Consider the following 19,780-nt stretch of genomic DNA (forward strand, 5'->3'; position numbering starts at 1 on the left):
TGCTTTTAATTTCACAGCTTTATTTCAGTTAATTCACATCTATTTTGGTTTTAACAATGCAGCAGTTTCAGTTGATCTTTTGGAGGCTTGTACTTGGCCATTCTGGAGGAGGCTACCTCACCTTCCTGCAACTGGTAGAAAGCACTGGTTTTGGCAGGATGAGTTTTTCTCAGTTTTGTGAATATGCCCAGGTGTTTTATGTTGTCCCATCTGATTTACTTTTTTTTATTTTACTCTTTTCCTTTCTCTTTTTCTCTTTTCCTTGGTATTAGGAGGTAGAGGAAATAAATGAGGCTGGGAGTAAATAATGAAAATGCCCACTAATTATGGCTTTTTTGAATGTGTTCCCATATTCCTACGAAGTAAATACAGACAGAATTATAAACCAAATCTATTTTTAACCAAATTATCATGCTAAAGGTCATAGTTTTGAATTGTTTTGATTTTCCCTGTTTGTTGTGCATTTCAAAGTCAGATTGCCAAGTAACTCATGTTTTATTCTTCCCTTTCTCTACAGAAAATGAAGTGACTACTTTCCCTGTGTTGGTGAGTGATCAGAGTGAAATCGTGGATACCAATGGAGCTGGAGATGCATTTGTTGGAGGTATTTCTTACTTCTTTCTGTTGTTTGGAGATTATCTTATTATTCTCTCTATAGAAAATTTACTGTTTTTTCATTCAGCTGTCCTTCAGAACAAGCTTCATTCTTTTACAGCTTTTCTCTACATCCTGAAGTTATATGATTTAATTAAGTTCTGACTTCCAAAGGGAAAGTGTGTTCTATTACTTCAAAAATAATATGCCTTTATGCTGTACTCTGGTCGTTTTCATGAGATTAATTGTATCTGTCAGACTGTTGCATAAACAAGCTGCATCAAGTACTATATAGTGTACAGAAATCCCTCCTGGCTTAAATGTTAACACATTGTTGTTCTTTAAAACAGGTTGTAGTGAATATTAAACAGTATGTTAATAAGTGAGCATAATGTCTCTGATCATGTAAATTTTGGTAGAACATCTGCTTCCGATACAATTATTTGGACATCAGAAAAGAATGCAAAGGGTTAATTTGTTAAAACAAACCCTGAAAATATCTGGCATTGCTTAATATCCATTTGCAAACTTACTATTTTATTTGGCTCAAGCTCTAAGGAAAAAAGAGGATGTTATGTCTGTGCCTGTTTAAAAAATTATTCTATATAAGCCAAAACTCAATCTAATCCAAGATTTCTGTCATTCATTGTAACCTTCATCCATGTAGTTCTGTGATGCCCTACTGCATCCTGAAGGCTCTAATATCCAGTCTGAAGTAGCTGTAAGGAGCTCCATTAGTCACTAATTTACTGGAAATATTACAAAAGAGACTTTATAAATAGAATTGCAGGGCTCAGTCTTGTAGCTACAAAGGGGATAGCAAGCAGTGTGTTACCAAATTAAAGCTTCAGAATTGTGTCCCACTTCAACAAAATATTCAACATAAGCTTAATCTTAAGCAGGTGAGTAATTCCTTCCTTACTTAATACAGCATTTAAACCAAAGATAAATGTTCAGTATATACTTAAAACTGTTTGAGAATGGGAATGTTTTTACTCATTACTTCAGTGCTTTCATGAATCAAAAAGGACAGAAATAGAGGGAAACACATTAGGTCATATTATTCATACACCTTTTAGGGCATGCTTGTCGCTGTCTATTATTCCTAAATCACAAACAAGACGGAATTTGAACCAGTAGGTAACAGTGACTATAACATAAATAAGATCATCTTCAAGTGCTTGTCCTTGTATGCATTTGCTCTGTTTATCAGCTGTGCCATATAGCTGCTGTTCTTGTGGAGGGGGAAGAGAGAATAGGCCTTGCCTATTTTGTTTTCACGTGTCTGCCATGTTTATCTCAGGTTGTATTTATTTTCTGTTCTTCAGGTTTAGGCCTCTTGAAATCAGGACTTTTGTTTTAAGAATCCTAATTTTGTTCTTTCGTATGTTAGCTGCAGGAAGAATATTGCAACTAAATCAGGGCTTTGAGAACTGTTTTATAATATAATAGATCAAATTTAATAATTGAACGCTCAAAATAGCTGCTGGTTTTCTGTAGAAGGGCTAAAACTTTTACTTTAATCAGAATATCCTGAATGGCAAGACTGATATAAACCAGTTCAGTCTCTCTTCCAAACTACTGCCTTCCACCAGCAGTGTAAGGAGTTGGGGCACATCCTGTCAGGCTGGTCTTGGATCAGTTGTGAGATTCCTTTCTCAAAGGGGAAAAATGATGTGCACAATACTCAGCTGTGGAAGAGAGGGATGAAGGGACATAGTCTAAAAGATTAACTCTCCCTTATCACTCTAAGTGTTAAGATACAGCAAGATCATGTATATTTGGGATAATCTTAGCAAAAGTCCTGTATCACAGCTTATGGATGTACATTATCTTCAGCTGCCCCACAAACATCTGAGGCATCAGATGCTTTTTCATTGGGGCAGAAGTACAATGCACTCCAGTGCACTGTACAGTTCTCCCTCACTATCAGGGAAAGGACCACAGCTGGTTTTCCCTCTGTAATGGCAAACCTGTCTGAGCTGTCCTTGCAGTGAGACACTTAGCTGAGCATGAGTGTGTGAGCTCAGCCTCCTGTTGCACCATGCTTCTCTCTCCTGTGACTCAAAGCAACATGAACTCTAGGATATCCATCCAGAGTTCTTCCATTGGCTTCTGGGATATCTCAGTTCTCCTCTGGCACTCCATAAATAATAAATTGATCATTTATTCTCCTCAGAAAATAGATTTTCCTGAGTTTGGTCCAGATGGGAGAATTGGGACTCATAACAGTCTTGCTACACAGCTGATTCTAGTCTTATATGTACTGTGGTCTCCTTCTTCAAGGGGTCACTTAATTTTCCTTCCCAAATGTAGGAAATAGGATACTGGACTGGATAGGCTTTGATTTGGTCTGTGTTTCATTTGAGGGAAATGTCTGTATTTTATCTGTGGCACACTTGTTGTGTGTTTTCAAAATGTGTGTTTGGAACACATTTGGAGAAGTTCTTGAATGTCTCCTTAGCAGCAAGCCCTGTGCAGTAGTGTAGGTAATACTGCCCAACATGCAAATCTTCTGGCATTGGGTCTAGCACTGAGCCAGCTGCAGTGTTACTGTCCTGACAGAATTTTTACAACAGGAAAGTTATATTCTCTTCAGTGCTTTTCTGCTTCTTTCTATGATTGAGGTTTTTATCTGTTGTTACTACCTAGGCAACAGGACATTTAATGTTTTGATTTCGGTGTCCTTACAGTAAAATGTTTTAAAATTAATACCTTAACTAAAAAATTCACTCAGTGTGACAATATCCCCTCCTGGAAACCTATTTCTTTTATTCAAACAGCAGAGAACAAGACTCCCATGGCAAAGTTTCCCATACTTCTCTGGAACCAGTATATTAACACAACTGAACAGTGGTTTTTCTGGAGCAGGTGTCTTGGCTGAGAGGGGAATGTGGGATATAATGAGAACTAACCCCATCACACAAGATTTATTTTGCATTAGGGGGTCAGGTTTGTTGGACTCTATCATGTTTTGAAAGGTCTTTTACAGAGGCACTCTCTTCCAGAGGTATAACTCACAGATCGTAGGGAAATTCCTTCTCAATAATTATGCCAACTTGGCAAATCACCCCTCATATGTTTCTCCATGTAAAAGTTGAAAAAAAAGAAAACAGTGTGGTTTTTTTTTTTACTAGAACCAGACTAACGACTGAAGCTCTTGAGACCTTGAAGTCAAGACAAAGTTTAAAGCACAAAGTTTTTGGGCACTTGTAACTCTGTGAGTTGATTCCTGAGTTCAGCATTTCTGAAGCTGCCAGCCTCCAAGGAGAACTAGCTCACCCCAACAGCTACCAGCAAGAAATAAACCACATTCTTCAGTTGAAACGTGGTTTTATTAAGTTGGCACCAGGAATATCTCTGAATTTCCTGCCTCTTACTGCAGGCATCAAGTCATCTGCCACTCAGGCTGGTGCAGTGCATGAATAAGAAACTGGATTTTAAAATTGCTGCAGGTATCTTTATGCTAAAAACACTTCTCTAAACAACACTAACACAGTTCTGCCTTTATTGCTTACCAGCAACACTGCTACCTTTTACAGGTTTAAGCAATAATGGTTTCCTTTGTAGCATCTCAGCACCTCTTGTGGTTTTCAGGAGTAGCACAGATATTTGGTTATAAATCCCTGAAATACCCATAAATTCAAGTTGCAATTCTACCTCAGGATTCTTATGACATTGAAAAATCACTTGAGCTTTGCTGGCATGGCTTATGCCACAAAAGTCCTCTTAATGAAATTACAGCCTTAGTTTGTAGAGTTTGGGGAGATCATTAAATTAACATTTATTTATTACTGGTCAGCCCCAGTTTGAAGCACTGCAGTAATGATAATCAAAGTGATAATGGCAATAAATATGAGCAGTTTGACCATCATATGCTTTCCTTTGTGCCATCCTGCTCTCTTCAGCCAGAGTAGGCTTGCCTTCTGTTTGAACTCCCCTTTGTCATTGCCACCGTAACTAATGAAAACAATCAGCATCTGTTCTGATAGTTGCTGCCATTGTTCCCTGCAAAATCTCTCCCCTAGAATCTGTCTAGTCACTGGAACTGAGTACAGAGTTCATAACAAATGAATAGGAGAAGGTGTAAAATCGATGTTTCTTCAGGTTCCATCAATATAAATATATTGACTTCATAATCTGCTATGATTTAGTCATATACTACATGGAAAGTACTAGAGTATGAAATGGAACCACAAATCATTTTCAAGTAGCTTGATAAGGCAGTGACAGAACGATTGCAGCAAGTGTGTATTACTTATCACCATGCTATAAAGATGTTATACCATTCTCAAGGAAAATGAATCCCAGGGTAGAAGGAGCTCTTCATTAAGCATTTTCCAGTGCCAGATAGGAGCTGATAGCAATTTGCCTTTGTCAGTATCAAAGGGGAGGTCAATGGCTCAAACCACCTGTCAATTTAAAAATGGCATTGGCGCTTTCATGCGCTGGGGAATCTCATAAGGCTGCTAGCTAGAGTTTGAAAGCTGCAGTCACAATTTTTTGGTGCACGTTCTTCAAGAATAAGCAGTTCTTTCTCTTTCCTGTGAAGCCCAGCATGAGCCTTATGAGATGGTCAGCTCCTGTCTCAGCTATCAGACGACTACTCTGATAGAGATAGGGAGAGCAGCAAAAGAGGAGTCATCCTCTTTTATATGTCCTTTTGTGAGTGGGCCTCATGGCATCCTTATCTCCTCTTTAGGGACCACAGCCCTTACTGAAGATACTTCCCTCTTTCTGATTCTGTTTGACTCAAACTATCTCAGTAAAGCCATTTCCTCATCTTTAATAGAGAGGCTAATTCCAAGCATTATTTTTCCATCTTAATGTAAATGTCTCTACAAATTAAATACAGACCTTGGACTTGTAGGAGTTTGCCTAAAGGTTCTCACACTGTTCAGATTGTAGCCTCTTTTCATGAGGTAAATGATTTTCAATAGAGTGACATCCAGCTTTGATTTCAGAACTAACTAATATTTGATATACTTCTACATTATTGAAATATTGAAATACTGTATTTCATGCGAAACATTCTTGAAATACATTATGAACATATGTGTATGTGTATCTATAAAACCACAGCACAAGAAATAAAAGTACAGGTTCACAAAGAATACAGAGTGCACAGAATAATTGGCCATCATTACTCCTCTACTATTAAGTGTTTGATTCAGAAACCTCTTTTAATAAAGGTCTGGTTCTGTTTTCTGAACACACTAGATTTGCTTTGGAATACCTTGGCTGAAGCTGGTGGATTTAAACAAGTGTAATAATGATAAAATGGAAACATAATTAAAACCAGCATAATAATTCTTATGCTGTTGCTCTGTAGCCCCCATCATTTATGGAAGGAATCCAGTGATTTTTAAAATTAAAAAATCATCTTGATGGGATTTGATATCATCTGAGCTGACCCTGCCTTAAGCCAGGAGCTGGAGCAAGTGACCTAAAGAGATCCCTTCCCACCTAAATTGTATTATGATCCTATGAATTTTAATCCTATTGGTATTAAGTTTCCAGGTGCCAGTTCCTGCTCCTCTGGAAATCCAGACTCAATCATCTTCAGGGGGCAATGTTGGTGGCTGCAGAGTAGGAGCTGTCCGAATTAAAAAATTAAGCTCAAAGAGTGGGAATTCCATCTTTTTGCAATAAATCTCTTCTAGGGCAAAGGGGGACTGTACTTATGACTCTGTCTAATAAGTCCCTTATGTATTTCTTGTGCAAGCATTGTGGAGATAGAAGCACGTACACATGTGAGGAATGAGCTCTTATGTGAATAGCTCCTATATGGCTATTCCAGGAGTGCTAAACATGCAAAAAGATCTGATAATGCTTTCAGCAGAGGCAAATTTAAATGTTTTTTTCAGAATACTAATTTATCAGTAAGCTTGTGACTATATTAAAAAGAAAGCTACTTAATAGATTTCTAGGGCTCTTGAACACTGGGGAAGAATTTGTTTACACTAAAAGTGAATATTTCTGTTATTTGTTTTATTTTCCTCTCTGTATAAATCTGTGCTGTAAGGGCTGCTCTCCCTCCAGTATTCACCACCCCTAGAACATTCTAGATTCATTGAAATAGGAGTAGAAGGAGCTAGGAACAGTTCTTAACTGAACAGCAGAAGCTACTTCATCCACTTATAGTGGTCTTTAATTTTTATAAGGTTTTTATACTTGTGTGAAATACCTTGGGAAATTGCCATCATTTTTTAATCACATTTAATAGAGGGAAATACAGTGGACAAAATGTCACTGCTGTGAAGTACTCCCTTCTGATAACACCAGAGCTCTGAGTTGCAGAGCTACTTGCCAGCTGGGAGCAAGGGATAATTTTTTGGTGATATCAATTAAATATGTGTGTGCATGGAACTTGTAATGGCTGATATTTGCTACAAAATTTATCTTCACCAGCAAAGAGAGAGGGGATACTACTTTGAATCATTCTGGCTTTTCTTTGAAGTAAAGATAACTGTTATAACAGAAGGCAGCACTCTCTTAGTTTTCATTTGTCCAGCATTGGTGGCTAATTGCCTCTGAGCAATCCTGTTGTTACTGAGATCATGGCGGGTAAGATAGGAGGCTTTGAAATAAAAATACTCACTTAGTGTCATCAGCACTTTGACTGACAGCCCATTTTTCCCATCTTTACTACTCCTGGTTTATAAACAGCATACAGGAGTATAATAGCTGAGCTGCAGAGAGGGCATCAATCTTTGCTTGCTAGGGGATAACCTGTCAACATGTCCATGACTTACCACCCCTGTGTTCTGATGGCATTCAGAACTCTGTCAGATAAACATCCCGCATAAACCCAGGCTATTAGAGGACCACGTTATCTCTGTAACTGACCTTCTACAAACTAGAGAATGACCATATTATATGTTCCCAGATGATTTTTTCTCAGTCTCAGCTAGAGGTACATCATTATTCTGATCAATAGTGTAGCCAGTTGCTAGTAATTTCAACATTAGTATTGGCTCATTTTCAAAATTTGCCACAGTTTGAATTGCAGCTACTTAAACAAAACCATAAAAATAGATATCGCTCAGAAAAATACATAGAATATTTCTGTTTTCTTTTCAACTCCCTACTTCTTTGTTTACCAATTTCTATTCAAAATTATTTCTTTGCAAAGAATACCCTCTTCTGTGTTGATATTATATGTAAACCTGTTTGCATGTGTTGTCCAAGTATAATTGTGATTATACTGCTTTCATTGTTTTAATTGCTACCCTTCTCTTGGTCTCTGACTGTTCCTCCTAATTTCATTACATATGTATTCTTATAACACAGTAATGTAAATATAGTAATTCACATTTTCACCTGTTCCATTTAAAGGCAATCTAGAAAAACACATAGTAGAATAAAACTAAGGCAAAACATATTATGACTTGCTGTCATTTCTTAAATAACACATAGAAGCAAAAGATCCACTTAAAAGGATCAGTGTATGGAATTAAAAAACCCTCAGAAGTTTCTAATTAGACTGAAGCAGGACTTGATTCCTTTAGCCTCTGTGTCTCTCTTCCTGTCAGTGACACCTCAGTGTTAAGGGAGCCTCAGTACATAGCAAGAGGATTAATATTTTGCAAAATTGGTTTTTAAAAGGCCTAATTTACCTCACCATAAATTCAGTGACATTATGGACAGGTTTTGTGAAAAGTAGACGTCAAATAGGTTGTGTACACTTTAAAAAAACAAACCTACTCTGTTAAAAATAGATTTTCAAAACCAATTATGAAGTTCCAATTTTTACTGTAATAGCTATGGGACAATTACAAATTGACTTAACGCCTCAAAGCAAGTCATCACCGTTTAAAATACTTTGTCATGCCTACTATGCCTACCCTCATAACATTTCATTTTATGTTAATGTGTCATGTGTTAGAAAATCATGTAATGATAAAGAAAATGTTCATGTGGAAGGTTAGAAATTACTTTAATGAGTTACTATTACCTTGCTTGCAGACTGTTGGCAATATTTTTGTGTTATTTTAATGTATTCTGAATAGAGACAGAGGCACTCGTCAGATTGGATCATCAAGAACATTCCCCTGGGAATCAGGGCAGGATATAGTCGCCTAAGAAATGATGTGTCAGATTAAGCTGATGCTGTATTCACAGGAGATAAAACACCACACAATGAAATACAAAACCACACTGAAAGATATTGTCTGTTTGACATCTCGCATGCCTCAGTGGGTGCTAAGGACAGGGACACAATGGCCAAAAGGACACTTCTCAGGCCGTGGTGTTCACAAGCTGGGTCCTCTCTCACTTACAGCTCCTCTGTTATGTAACAGCATGGTAAAGTCTCCCAGAATTTGTTCACTTCCCCCACACTGCAATGGGCTCATACTTGAAGTGGGAAGATGGCAAGATTACTGTAAAAAGGAGTTAGAAGAAAGAAGGTGGTTGCAGTTAAAAGCAGTGGTAGTAGCAGTGCTTGTAGGTTGATCTGACACTGATCTCTGACCCAGTGGAAAGGGATGTTACTGGTATTGGTGATCAGTACATTTTTGCTATCAATCCAGAATTCTAACAGATATTTAAAGAGGCAAAAGATATTAAGTGTCACTGTATTAAAATAGGAGCATTATGAATATAATGCTAGGGTAGGCTCTTTCAGCCCACAAAAGTCAGGAAATTCACAGGCTGCCTAGCTCCCATATTCCCTCTGCCCTGAGTGTTGCTTTCTCATTCTCCTACATACTGCTGGCTTGGCTGTGTGGAAGCACACCTGCAAATAAAACTCCTGAGACTCATGTATATGAATCTTGGCTATGAAGTTACATTTGTGCAACCTTTTTGCACTTGAATATATGTTAAAAACTGAGTAGAGGATAGGACATATTATTCCGTTTTATTATCTTCAGAACTTGATTGTATCTATAGTAAATTAGTGCAGTTCTCTTCCTTTTATTGCAAGCAGTAGATGTAATAATTGGCACTATTTAGTGTCAGTACAACAGGTTTGAGGCTCAGAAACTTTCCACAGGTACTAATAAAAGAAAGTTTATTTCACTCTTCTGTCTCAAAAAATTCTAAAAAATTTAGATTTTGCGGAACGCTTCTGGGAAATGCTTTTAGGAAAAACAAAGATAAAGATCAGCCTGGAAAATATTTTTTTCAAATAGAGAAGATGCTTGCAATGAAAATATCTGTTTCTGGTTTGGCACATGCAGCTCCTTGTAAGCTTGGAGGGGGTTTTTTTAATCAAATGTTTTCCCCTAGAGGCTGCCGGAGACAAGCCTAAGGCAACCAGATCCTGGTCCTAAAGGAAATTTCCCAATGCTCATCATGTGGACTTAAAAATGAAAAATAGGACCAAACCATGAGAAGTTATAACTTTGTTAGCATTTTCCTCTTTCACATTATTCTTGGAGCACATTATAGACTGAAATGGTTCTTTTCTTGGACAGTAAGATGCACTGGGGAATTTGATAGAAGTGATATGCAACAGGTTATAGAGTCCACTGAGGATGTTTAATGTGGAAGGATGTCAGAGTATAAAATACTGCTTATATTTATAACAAAATATAACAAAGCTCCAGCTTTGAGCTATTCCCTCTCAGAAGGTGGAGAGTATGCAGTCAAGGCACAGGGCAGTGATAGAAAATCTCACATCAATCTAAGTAGGCTTCACCTCAGGGTCTATTTTCCCAATCTATGGCACAGTCTTCAGGACCAAACCACAACAGAGCAGCATACAGCATTCCTACTTGAAAGCATCAGAGAAATGAGACTGCTTGGAGGGAGTTTCTGGTGGGCTGAGCACATACAGACCCTGGGAACTATGATGACACCTTGTTCTCTGAGCTGCAGTGAGCTGGCCCAGTAAAGCCAAACAGTGGCAATCATGTGGAATGCAATGAAATTATTCAGCCTTGAGTAACTGATTCCTAATGGAATAATAGGGATGTAATGAAGTTTTATTTCTTTTTTTTTTTTTTAATTGTCACATTTCTGCAGAAATCTTTCAGTAACATTTTCCACATGTAGTGCTTTAAAGCTTTAGATACTGTGTTCTTTTTTTCATTTTGTGTATTCAACACCTCCTCTCCATTCCAGGAAAAGGCTGCTTAACTGAAAACACTCCTTTCACTTATTCATAGTTGTCTAGTAAATGCAAAGTTGTATTATTTGCATGTGTCCATAACTGACTGTATAACCTCAGACTGAAAAATATGTACACCCATCTGAGTGATACTTACAGAAACTCAATGCATTGAAAATGTATCCATAAATCAGAAGAAAACAAGAGAGATAGGCATAGTGATACCAATATCACTGCATTTCTTAGAACGTACTTGGTTTAGTATTCATGCTGCTGATTATAAAATAAGTTTCTTGTGTAAAGGCGGTGAAATGCTTTCAGCACGTGACCATTTTATAAATAAAGTAAATATAGACTTCTGAAACATTTTAGTCATGATCTCATGGTTTTGTCATTCTCTGGAAGTAAAAATATTGACATTTACCAAGCTGTTTGTTCCAGCTTTCTGGTCTCCTGCAGTTTATTTATATAACAACCTTATCGATGAGCCTCTTACTCAGCTCTCTAGGTTTAACTGAGTTGAGTCGATTTGCTACCACAGCTTCAAGTCGCTGTTACAGAACAAGCAAGACATCCTAATAAAGCTGTAAACGTGTTTACTCAAACATGGTATTGATTTTACTTGGAGAGGGAGAAGCTAGTGCTTAGCATGGTGTCAGGGAGGATGAATTTAACTGCAGTTTTTCATTGTCATCTGTCATGGTTGTGAAACACTAAGTGAAGCCACAAGAGGATAATTAGAATTGCCAGAAATTTAGCCCCTAAAATCAGTTAACCACTTGAGATTTTTGTAGTTTAATTAGTTTTTATTAAAACTTTCCTCCAGTGGTAGAGTCAGGAAGGATTTTCTAATGTTCTTTCCAGTGAGAGATTTCAAGGTTGCCACTTGTTAGATATACATCTTAAATGACCATTTTTACGGAAGGGTTGGTGACCTTTTTTCTCTCAATTGTAATTAGCCTGGCACTACAGTCCTGTTAAAAGCACAGAACCATTTCATTTTTAAGGAGAGGAAAAGACACGTGTTTCTATGCATATACATTCATAGTTAATAACATATATATGCATGTATGGTATCATTTTTACAATAAATTCTGTGAAAGTGCTAAAGTGCTTAAAGGTTGAAAGAAATATAGAGTGTTTGAAGATACTTACATTTAATTTGTCTTATATACTGTAAGTCTGATGTGTCAGACCACAGTGCCAAAAGACATGAAAACAGAAGCCAAATCCCACCCTTAATCAAAAACGTTTCCATTTAGAATAGCCAACATTTGGTTTGATAGCAATGGGCAGGGCCTCTGGCTTACCACAGTTCTTGGCTGTAATATCCACCATCTGCCACAAAATTAAAAAAGGAGAAACCTCAGCATGTTGACGTTCGGTCATTCAGTGACTGTATCGCAGAATCCACTGATGCCAACATCTTTCACAAAATCAAGGGTGGCTGCTTGGCTCTTGGCAGCAGCATTGCCAGCCACCCGATTACTACTGACCACGCTCATGCTACAACATTAGCCTGCTCCAACAGTGCTAAAAGACCTCAGAAAAAGCCCCAGTCGTATCAGCCACAAGGCTTTGACTGGGTAATGTTTCTTGAAAACTGCATCTTCCCACACTCCTGGCCTGGAAATGTAGAGGGATCACATAAAAATAGATGAGCATCCCAGCAACTGGGATAAATTCTGTATGTGAACAAGAGTGTGAAAAGGTGCTTGCAACTGTCCCCATGATGGAATAACACCATTTTTAAAAGTGCAGTTTACAAATTAAGCTGTACAAATTTTAAATACAAAAAAGAGGAGTCAGCTAAGCTGATCAGGATCCTTTTTGCGGTTGGGACAATTATGATGGTGCATGGCCTGGCTAGTATAGGTTATATACTTCAGGGTTCATCTGGAAGCAGAATTGTCTGGGAACATCACATAGCAAAAAGGTTTTGAGGGGCTCTGACTCAGGGTCAGCCTGTAGTTGTTTAGAGTTGATGCATTTGATAATTGGATTTTTTCAGCTTTTCTCTCTTGCATTAAAAAAAAATTAATTTTGCCGTGGGCATTTTATAAAGGTTGGAAGTGTGAGAGAAACTGCAGAAAGACAAGTAGTGGGGAGCTGAGTGTCGGAGGCTATAAATGGATTTTCAGCCAGCATTAGTAATTAACAGTCATTAAAATTAATTGTCAAGTGTACAATTTGAAATGAAACATTTGGCTTCAATATGAGCTGTTTTTAAGTGTTGTTAAACCATTACTGGAGCAGACCAGAACTGTTTTAAATCTTCACTACCGGACTCCCACATTCCTGCCCAACTGCACTAGTTCTAAGTGCTCATTCAGAATTACCACTAATAATCTGGAAATAAAACTTTCAAATAAATCACTGATTTCAGTGAAATTGCCTCTGAAATATCTGTTTTCTAGAAAATCAGCTTGGTTCTCTTTTAGTGATGTTTAAGTTCTACTCAACTCTAGGGAGTAACAAAGTGAATAGAACACCTTTTGTGTCAGTCAGTGGACTGTCTTGCTGTGTTTTTTCAAACTTATAGTGACATCCCCAAAGCCCCAAAGAGATTTGAGCTGTTCCCAGTGAGAGCCTTGGTTTGGGTCTGGCACCACTTCTTGGCTTATAGGACTTTCATTTGGTGGGGAGCACAAAAAGGAACAAAGCAACTTCACTTTTCCCTCATTCTGTTTGTAGACCTAACTATTACAAACGTTGTCTTTGAGAATATGTAATAAGGAAGCTGGTGGTAATAAAGGTTAACTCTCAGTTATTTCAGGCACACTTTTCAGAGCAAAGTGATTCCAGAGTCGCTTTTTTTCCTCCCGAGCAGAAAAGAAATAATTAAGGGCCAAAAATAGCTATTGGTGTGTTGTAATCACTTCTGTCATCTGAGAATGCAAATACATTTTCTACTACTCCAAGGTTTAAAGCAACTTTTGAAGCAAAAAAAATTTTCTAAAAAATCAAAGTAATTTTCTAGGAAGATAAGTGGGATGAGTTGGACCCAGTTCCAAAGAAGTTCACACCATTACTGGGTGCAAGGTGGTTACTTGGCTATCCATGCCTGTGTAGGGCAAAAGGATCCCAGTCTACTCTGAAAGCTTACCAAGGTGGCTTGCTAGACATCCTGCAACTGCATTTTCCCTTCCTCCACAAGCAGTTGGCATGTTGGATAACAGGGCAGGAGGCAGACAGGAAAGCCTGGAGCTAGTGTGATGAGAGTGGTGCTCAACGCTTGCGGCTCCATCCACAGCTCCAGCAGTGCAGAAATGCTCCTGCTCAACAGCTGCAGTTAGAACATGGTAACCAATATTGCCTCAAGTTGTTTTGGTAAAATACTTGATGTGAGGCTGTCTGGTGTAGCCAAAGTTTACTGCTGCTTTCTGCAGTCCACTCCAGTGATAGCCAGGGACCAGTTCAGACCACAAAGAAATGAAGTAGATGCTGAGCTACCTTAGTATGTGCTGGGATGATCTAGGTCTGTGATCCCAGGCCTGTGATACAGGATCAGAGTTCAATCCTGCCCTTTTGGTCTCTGAAGTTGTAGGAGGAGTGTGAAGTAAGTCTGAAGCTATGCTCACTTATCTTCTTGCATTTCCAATCATGGCACCTTAAGAGATTACAGCCTTCAACTGCTTCTCATCTTCCCTCCCCTGCCCTGCTCTCTGGTTGGGCTGTTTGAGTGCTCACTAACCCACTTCAGTTTCAATCAGCTGTGTTAGCAAAGATCCCCTGCTCAACACCTACTGTTTAAACTGATCTGGCTTCTTTTGACAGGGTATCAGGTAATACCAGCAGCAAAGCAGCATGGTGAAAAACAGATGGGGGAGTAACTTCTTCAGCTGGAACTCAGATCTGAATCGATGCCTTGAGAGTATGACTCATGGGGTTTGCATCACCGTGCCTTATACACTGGGGGAGGCAAACTCTGAATTATATTCTGACCATGTTGCTTTTTACTGCATTAACTAAAAAGAACATTCTGCAGCTAAGGCAGCCAACCTGATAGAGCTCTTTGCTTCTCTGCTCAAACAGCACTGCTTTCTGGTGTTCCCTTGGGGTCTGCTTTGCCAACTGCCTAGTCTTACTGTGTGATGTAGTTCTGTTTGTGATATGTGTGTTTGTATTGTCATTCGATGCAGTATTGTGTCAGATACTGCTATTTCCATTTCATCTTTGAAACACATACCTTTTAAGAGAAACTCTGCAGACAAGAGAATGGTTTGAGGGCAAACTCCCCACTGCAGTTTCTACATATGTCATATATGACAGCTGTACTTAATGTCATTTCTGCAACACCCTTAAATCACAGAGATCTCTCATTTCTATCCCCAATTAGAACAAGATGTTTTTTCACCTGACTCTACTTTCACTTAGATCAGAATAAATAAGAAGTAGGTTCACTGAAGACAAAAGACTCATACTAACTTGAAACTACAATGAGACTGGGAGATGACGACAGTGTCAGTCTAGTTGGTATTGAAAAGTAATTCATGTTTGATGGTCCTTTGCTCTGTGGATTTTCTCATCTTCATGTATGTTTGATGCCTTGATCATAAATGTAGGGGATAGTTGTTCTTTCTTGTATAAACCTCTCTCTGAATTCATGCTCTGCACAAAAGCTAGCCCCATATTTGCCTTTGGAGACCTGCCCAGTGCATCTTCATACTTACTGAGTCAGAAATGGACTGTCTTAACAGCCTCATTTTACATATGGTTACAACTTGCTCTCAAGTTTTAACCACCCAGAAGCACACTGGCAAGCTCCTGCCTCCCAGGCAGTTTAAATTTAATGATTGACACCCTCCACATATCCAAGAAAGTTTCTCCTAAGAATGCATGTTAATTTAATGGAGAGCAGACCATTTTCATCTTGTTATTCAGAAACGAGCTGATTTCTGCCAGGCATGCTGTTTGAATTTCTCAACTGTTACCCAACTATTGCAGCTGGACCATCCTGCCACAGTTGTGTTGTCTGTCATCCCTGACTGCCATCAGTGATAGCACTCACAGCACAATTTCTTCCTGTTTCAGATTCTTATCTTTGTATATTGATAACTCCTGTCTTCTTCACTTGTGCTTATGGACTTACCTTTTGTTGGTGAAAGAGTCATTTTTTCCCAGCCAGTGTAAGTCAATATCTGGGAAATTCCAGCCAATACATAGTTCTCTAGAAAAGTATTGATGTCAGAAACATATGAGTTTTCTCCTTTTTTAACTAATCTGCTTCTCTGTAATGAAAAGTGTTTGATTTATAGATTTTGCAGTTTCAAACTCTTCTCCAATTTGGTGCGGTTTAGAGGAAAATGTAGATCAATTAGGCTTCTTTTCACTATCAGTCATGACCAAGAAGCCAAGATAGAGATTGGTAATTGATGGAAACAGATATTTTGCTCGCCAGTATTATCCTTCATTAATCTAACCTTCTTTTTCTTGTTTTCCATGATATTTAAGGGAGCAGACATCATTGCATAGGATGAAATATTTTTGTTATTGTCTGAAATGATGCTGTAGTGTATCACCAAAGGAAATATTTAGAAACAGAGTACAGGTTAAATGACAGCATCACAATATGATGTGGAACCTTTTCCCAATAGTAAACCAGATGAACAGAGAAAGTGAATATGAAAGCAAGCTAGCAAAACATATCAGCTTAGAATCAAAATTTGTAATATGTCAGAAGTTGGTACTTATGAGTTTTACACAGTACTTAGCAGAGACATGGTTTCAAGACTACATTTGTACTGTCAAGGCACAAAGCCTGAGCATGACAGAAACTTGAAATGGTGGATGAAATCTTTAAAAAGAACATCTTTCAGCTTGCTAGAATTCTGATTTTCTTGGGCAAGTCTCACTTTCCTTCTGTGATTGGACAAGGAAGAGAGATACATCTGAAACATATTAAAGCCAGGATAAAAGTTAATAAAATATTACCTCTAGAATGAGAGCGGGGTTTTAAATTATAAGATACTAAGTTTACTTCTCACATCTTAAAAGCCTCTTCCAAATTTAAAATACATATTTCACCTCTGCCATAAGTTCTGTCATGCTTTTGATCACAATAGCTTCAGCCAAGACAAAATGCTTCAGAAATGAGGGAGTCAATCCATAAAGTTTCTGGTGCTGCTTGTACTAAACTTCTCCAAGTACCTTTTCAGGACTGCCTACTCTGTTCATTTAGGAGGTGCTCAGGTTTTCAAAGCACTCAGCTCAGGTGATTCAGGAGTTTCCAAGCTGTGCATGCCAGGCTGTGGCAGCTGAAGCCCCGATCCTGAGAGGCGCCTGGTTCTCTGCACAGTTTGCTGTTCAGGGGGGGTATCTGCACGTGCTATGGGGTACCTGCTGTTGCTGAAGTTTTAGATTAAATGTCCCATTATCAAAGGCAGCAGATGTCATCTAACTTTCCTCATCAGGTAAATTGTTTTCACCTTCTTTGCACTGTGAGCACCTGTAACTCTGAATGTAATGTTTCTCTATTACATGTCTTTCTCTTTTTTGGAGAAAAGCTTGCACACAGTTGTGTTGGGGCTGTAGCTGTAGCCAGTAAGAGCAGAAGGAACTCTCTTCAGTGGGGAAAATTTCTTTGTTTTTAAGTAGTTCTTTGAGAAATCAGGGGTTATCTCTATAAAGAAGAGAACAGGAATTCTGTTAAAATAATTTTGAGAACACTAATAATGATCAGTCTTGATAATCTTTCATTTACTGAAAGCTACCAAATGGAGACTTCATGAAGAAACAGCAGCACCACCATTCCAGCCCTGCAGTTCACTGAAGAGTGATTCTCAATTTAAACTGGCCGGGCTGCAGGGGTACATACAGGCAGGCCAGTGCTTTGCCCTGTAACAAACTGATACACTCAAAAAACTAATCTGACAATTTTCTTCCTTCTGTCTCTCTCACTGTGTCCCATAGGCTTTCTGTCCCAGCTCGTCTATGACCGGCCGGTGACTGAGTGCATCCGGGCCGGGCATTACGCAGCCAGCGTCATTATCAAGCGTTCAGGTTGCACCTTCCCAGAGAAGCCTGACTTCCACTGATAGTGGTGAATTGGAGGGATCAAGAGTAACTTCTGTGTTGCCATGGGATTGCTGCCTAAATTTTTCCTCCTTCCTTTTCCTTACCTTTCCAGTACCTGCATCAACGCTTCTGTACTTCTGTTCATTGTATTCTAAACAAAATATATATTTCTATGGTGTTTTCCATTTCAGACGTCTACCACGTCTCAGTAGTCTTAACTTTTGGGAACAGTGCTAAGTGAAGCTTACTATCTCATCCATCAGGAAAAAGTGTTCTATTTACACAGTTTCCAAGGAAGTCCCATTTAAATGACACTGCTTATTAACACCATTAAAATACTTCTGTTGAATTATCTAGTTTGTATCCAGCTGTGGCCAAATCCTATTCAACTTACATGAAATCAACAGACCTGACTTTATTCCTAACTTAACCTTATAAACAGGGAGCTGTTCTATCTATCTAGTAGAGTCAGACCTGTGTAAAGAGTGGTGTAAATGTCCCAGGAATTTCCATACATATTGGAGTGTACAAGATCTGGCCATCAGATAGTCCAGCTTCCATGAAAGTACATCACTGTTTTATCAGTAATTTAAAGGCCTGATCCACAGTTGTGATATCTTGCATTCAGCCATCTTGCACTGATGGCAGTTGCTTTGGGTCTGGCCACTTTTATCTCTCAGTACATCTCTAGGTCTATAGGTACAGTCACTTTTATCTGTCAGGTGAGCTAGCAGATAGGTACTTTCAGTGATTTCAGGGCAGATGCATGAGTTGGTGATGAAAATAAACATACAGATAGGTCCTATCTCCTCCGTGTGTGTTTTCTAGAGGCTGCATTAAGGTACACATAATGAAAATGAGGTACAGAAATATTTATGCAGGATACATTGACAGGATATGCCAAATGGAATCTCTGAAACGCACATTTTTAAACTTTTAATTTACTTTGGATAATTAAGCAAAATGGTGGATTTTGTTTGTATTTACAGTATTCAAAAAGGTGATCTGACACTGCATTCATTACTTTGCTATGTAATTTGATACTGATAAATAAAAAATTGTCATACAGTAACTCCTGGTTTTGTTTTGGTATGTGTCTGTCTTATTTCTGTGTATCCTGCTGAAATGGGAACAAGATATGGGTGCTTAACCCATATGAATGCTAAATCTGAATGTTTTATACATGACTTTCAGTGTCCAGGTGGGTGTTGAAGGGTGATCTCAGCAGTAAGGAAGAGAAGGAGCATCAAATTGGTGCATGTACCATAGAAGAGATGAAAAATTAAAGGCTAGGGTTCACCAAAGAATGTTAAGTCAGTGCAGGGTTCACACTTTGCTGCCCAGGATTGAACAAAGGACACACAGAGACTGAATGCTGTTATTGTAGTTTATCTATTGCAAAGAGCACAGGGAGGAATCAAGGCTGAGATCCCAGTTCCCTTGTTGGTCACTGTCCAATCTGACACATTGGACAGCAGGCTCTGTCATCGTGGAGATCACCAGGTGTGGGACTCCTGCAAGAGCATCAACCAGCGACCTCTGCCAATGCTCCCGGCGCCGCAAGGACAGGACACACTCGGTGAGTCCCTCCCTTCTGCAGGGCCTCTGGCTCACTCTGGCTACCTGAGAATGGCTCCACGTACAGCCCTTGTCTCTCTGCCAACGCTACAGCTTTGTGCAAGTAACGCTGCTCTGGTTTCATCATAGTGCCACTCTCAAAAGAGCTTTAGGCTGTACATTTCTCATGTTCGAGCATAGGTGAGAGGAAGAGAAATGAATGTGTTGGAGTAGAAATAGAATAGCAAACAAAACTAAGAGTCTGCAATGTGCATGGTCTTCAGGCTTTATGGGTTGATCAGAAGAACGTGATTTTTTTTAACATCTCATAGTTAATTTCTAATTTCTTAACTTGATGTATCCATGTGATATGTTTTAATCAAGAAAAACTGACAGGCTGAAGATGGATGCGTTGCAGTCCCTGCTTTTAATATATGGTCACATATGCCACACCACTTACTGCATGAATTTGCCTGTCAGTAAGGAAAGCCCCAATGGTTTGGTGGTTAAATTTGCTGTTCCTCTTGCTCTATACCCATGATGCTTTCCATTCAT

General features: G+C 38.8%; 1 protein-coding gene across 2 annotated transcripts in view; it reads left to right on the plus strand.

The window, feature by feature from the left end:
• The window catches only part of ADK (adenosine kinase), a 265,868-nt gene extending 247,128 nt beyond the window's left edge, over positions 1–18,740 (plus strand). For both annotated transcript variants that reach the window (XM_054277423.1, XM_054277424.1), the window contains exons 10-11: positions 518–604; positions 17,564–18,740. In XM_054277423.1, coding sequence (XP_054133398.1) covers positions 518–604; positions 17,564–17,688 — 212 coding nt within the window. In that variant the 3' untranslated portion in view covers positions 17,689–18,740. The remainder of the gene's footprint in view (positions 1–517; positions 605–17,563) is intronic.
• The last annotated feature ends 1,040 nt before the right edge of the window (positions 18,741–19,780 follow it).

This window comes from Melozone crissalis, unplaced genomic scaffold (genome assembly GCF_028551555.1).
Source record: "Melozone crissalis strain CALT ecotype California unplaced genomic scaffold, PUWL_Pcris_2 ptg000019l_1, whole genome shotgun sequence".
In the NCBI taxonomy this organism is placed as follows: Eukaryota; Metazoa; Chordata; class Aves; order Passeriformes; family Passerellidae; genus Melozone; species Melozone crissalis.